At 54.6% G+C, this 3,820-nt stretch overlaps 2 protein-coding genes across 2 annotated transcripts; one reads left to right on the top strand and one right to left on the bottom strand.

The window, feature by feature from the left end:
- Positions 1-314: 314 nt before the first annotated feature.
- SDRG_06977 (hypothetical protein) lies at positions 315-806 on the top strand (the record flags this gene model as incomplete). Its single annotated transcript, XM_008612792.1, has 3 exons — positions 315-647; positions 682-737; positions 785-806. 3 exons carry the CDS (start codon positions 315-317, stop codon positions 804-806), a joined length of 411 nt encoding a protein of 136 aa, XP_008611014.1.
- A 95-nt stretch (positions 807-901) lies between these two features.
- Positions 902-1,331, bottom strand: SDRG_06976 (hypothetical protein; the record flags this gene model as incomplete). The annotated part of the gene is made up of 3 exons (XM_008612791.1): positions 902-925; positions 985-1,236; positions 1,284-1,331. The coding sequence occupies 3 exons, from the start codon at positions 1,329-1,331 to the stop codon at positions 902-904; spliced, it is 324 nt and encodes a 107-aa protein (XP_008611013.1).
- Positions 1,332-3,820: the final 2,489 nt, after the last annotated feature.

Raw genomic sequence — 3,820 nt, 5'->3', positions numbered from 1 at the left:
ACCGGATTTCACGAGATATGGCACGAGTAGAACACACATAGAACACACACGATAGCTATAATGACTATTGCATGGCGCTCGGCGTGTCAAACCCCGATGCGCGCCTCCTATCTGCGTGGCCACGGTTTAGCAGCGAATGCGGCGCTGCAGAGCGTCGAGTGACGGCTGTGGACGCTGCAAAAGCGTCCATCGCGTTCACCAACAGTCGTCGCTGACCACATCGCTTTTGCATTTTTACGGGCTTTGTGCGAACATCATGGGGCGCGTGGCATGCAAAAATAGAGGGACAAGAATGCGCTGACTGACGCACAACAATGGAAGCGCGCGTACGAGGCCTTATCGGCCAAGCACCAGACGACGACGGAGCTCTAGGAGCAAGTGCAACAAACGCGCGCGCTTCGCTCGAGATCCAAGTCGACTTGTCGACGACAGCGTGCTTGGCGGCGCAGCAGTGCGCCGTGACGTACGAGCACACAAGCCAACAGCTCTTGGCGGCTAACCAGGCGCTCTTTCAGCAAGTCGCTGGCTTGCAGGCGGCGCTCCACGCGACGCAAGGTTATGTCGTGCAACTGGCTGCATCGCTTCAGCCCCAAGGCGCGCCGGCACCGCACTTTTTTGCTGCGCCGCAGCACAGCTCGGCGCCGGACGTCGATATGGAGGCCGACTTTGAAGACGTCCCAGCTCCGGCTCCAGCTCCGGCTCTCGCTACAGCTCCGGCCCCAGCGCCACCGCAAGCGGTACGCCCATGCGATCTTCACCTCGCCACGTTTTCATTGCGTTCTAGGTACCTTCCGCGCCAACATTGAGTCGTATCGCTCCTTCCGCACCAACTATATGTTCAACACAGATCAAGAGTATTGTGGTTTTAGTACTAGAACAACCGCGACGCCAACCTCCCTTGTCACATGATGCAGCGATGGCGAACCTGATGCGTTGCAAGCTGCGCGGGACTTCAAAAGTACGCCGTACAGAAGAGGACCTTACGAATTGGCTATCAACCACATTGCGATCGTCGTACATGGTGCCAAAGCTGCACCCGAGCGAGTCGGCGGCCACGAGCGTCGTCTTGTTGGTGAACGGCATGAGCGTCGTCGCGAGCAGCCGCTTGCAGCGTTCGAGGGCCGGGTTGACGCCTGGGCAGCCATGGACGTTGGTCGTGTTGGCGTCGAGTTTGGTCACGAGCGTCCACGGACCGTTGGCGGCCGGAATGAGGCTGCAGAGGTCGTTGATGGCGGCCTGCTTGGTCGTCATGAGGCAGGCGGGCGCAGGTGCGCAAAGCGGACACTGGGCAAGTCGGGCGACGCCGTGTAGATGGGCGCAAAGTGGCCCATGACCGAGGTGTGGCGATGGATCTTGCCTCCTCGACAGACAATGCCAATGCAAGTGAGCAGAGCAGTGGTGGCGTTCTCTGTGTCGAACCCTACCCGCGCCGATGGAGCTCAAATTACGAGTGATGTGTCAAGTCAAACGTGCAAGGTTGGCAGTCAAAGATGCATCGAATATCGGTTCCGAGTTCTCTTGGCTGAGAAAGAATGGGTCGCCGCTCAATATATCACAGCGTGTATAGTCCTCTTGCATTGCATGCGGCCAGCTAGACACAAGGCCGTTGGTCCTTACACGTAGTCTGAAGCACCGAGGACCGGCCACGAGGGCGACTCGATGCTTCGTAGTGTGAGGCGCCAAGGACGGTCAAGTAATCGTTGCTGGAATAGCCGCTCGTCCTTGGACGATGACGCTACACAGCGATGTGTCACCATGGGGCAGACGACGCTGCCGCATCGATTCGGTCGGTCGGTGGTTGATTCTTGATGACGTCATGTTGCAGCTGTTGAAACATTCAAGATTCGTTCAAAATAAAAACAGTTCCGTTCCACTGTCATAAAAAATACACCGGTCGGCCAAGTACAAACTATACTGGGCGTGCATTTATTATTTTTATTATTTTTATTTTATGCTGTGCTGCCTCGCATTTAAATTGATCGCAATTAAATGCACTCGGCGGTCGAAAAAGATACTCGTGTCCGACAGCGTTGTTTTGAGAGAAGGTCCGTAGCGCACATCGCGCCATGGCACTGATTCGTCCCTGAATGCAACGACATGACTCTGTCGGCGAAAGAGTATCGCCATTGCATATCTTTTGCTTCGTTGGAAGATGTCGCATGGATGTGTACGCTCGGCACCGCGATCGAATTCACAAATGCAATCCAAACCGACCCAAGACGATCTCTCCCACACCTTCCTGCCGCCGGGCGTGAGCCGCCAGTTGCTTGGATATACAGAGCGACGACCCGTTCTTTCTCAGCCCAGCGAGCTCCCAATGTAGCACTTTGGCTGGCAGCATGCACGTTGGATTGGTACAACTTCAAGGTATCGGTGCAGGTAGAATAACGAAGCAGAGAACGCTACCACCCTCGCTTGCCTTGGCTGTACATAGGTGGACATATAGTGATTTGATTCAGCAGTGACGATGCTAGCTTGCACTTGGAGCGACCCAATACAGTACACCCAATACGAAATGCGCCGTCGCGAATATCATTTCGCTAGGACAGTTGAAGCTAGAGCTTCGAAAACTAGGCCGTCTGGAATGCCACTGGGAGGCAAGAGGCCACAAGCCGACTGGATGTAGCCTCAGCGATAGCTGTCGGCGTTGACGACTTGCTCAGTGCATCCAGAGTGACATTGGCGCCTCGACGAATCAATCGAATGCACGACAGATCTTCTACGTACGGTTTCTCGTCACGTCATCAGATGACGTGATACACCGACCTGTCACGAACAGACGAATCATCAGGACTCTAGTACACTTTGAACAACAAGCCTCGCTCATGACACCACTGGACGCTCCATCCGCTGCCAGACTCCAAACTCGGCCAATTGACCAGGAAAGCACGCATTCGGGTTGGAAACGCTGCCATCACCGAGATGCAAAAGTCGCTATGTTGGTTTTTCTTCTCCTTCAAACCCCCTGGACTTCTTCAGACATCTGTTCTATGAGGGTTTAGGCGTTTCGATGATATGGAGCAGGTTGCACGTAGCGGTGGAGGGCCGCCGACGTCTGGGCAGGCGTTGACGTTGGTCGTATTGGCGCCGAGGATAATCACAAGCGACCAGATGTCGTTGGCGGCCGGATGAGGCGCAAGAGGTCGTTGATTGCGGCCTCTTGGCCGTGATGAGGCAGCACGCTGCCGCGGCTTCGACGTCGTAAGACGCGTGCTGAGCCAGCCAGGCGTCACCGTTTGGGTCCAGCAGCCCGGTGGCATGGGCCGTGTTCTCTGTCTCGTAACCCTATCCGCGCCGACGGTTCAAGTTGCGTGTGGCCAGCCTGCGTACTGCGCTATTGCTCGTCTTTAGTCAATCAATGCTCGATGCTACTAGTATTGCGAGCTCTCTGGGCCGAAAAGGAGCGATTCGCTGGCTTGTGTATACCATGCACAGCTATCGAAGCGACGTGCACGTGTGAGCGAGACGAAGCTGTGCCCATACCCTAAGACCATCATTCCAATTCACTTCGAAATGCGCCACGTCATCGGTCGATATGATCGAGTTGACTGCATACAAAACGCCTAACATCTTCAGATCGAGGGGGATTTTCTGACAGTCCGACACAATTCAAAGGCTTTTTGGCGACTTTGCACCCCAATACAATAACGTTTCGTATACTTTTCTACTTCGTCGTTGGAATATTATTAGTTTGATTGGCAGGCGAGTTTTTAATTGGCAGGCGAGTTTTTAATTCAATTATCCTTCGTCTTCGTCGACGTCACATTTGCTTTGCTCGCGTGGACCGGACCCACAACATACTCAAGATCAGCATCTCTGC

Source organism: Saprolegnia diclina, assembly GCF_000281045.1.
Source record: "Saprolegnia diclina VS20 unplaced genomic scaffold supercont1.19, whole genome shotgun sequence".
NCBI lineage: Eukaryota > Oomycota > Saprolegniomycetes > Saprolegniales > Saprolegniaceae > Saprolegnia > Saprolegnia diclina.
The sequence above is the reverse complement of the archived record's forward strand: the minus strand, read 5'-3'. Positions and strand labels throughout refer to the sequence as shown.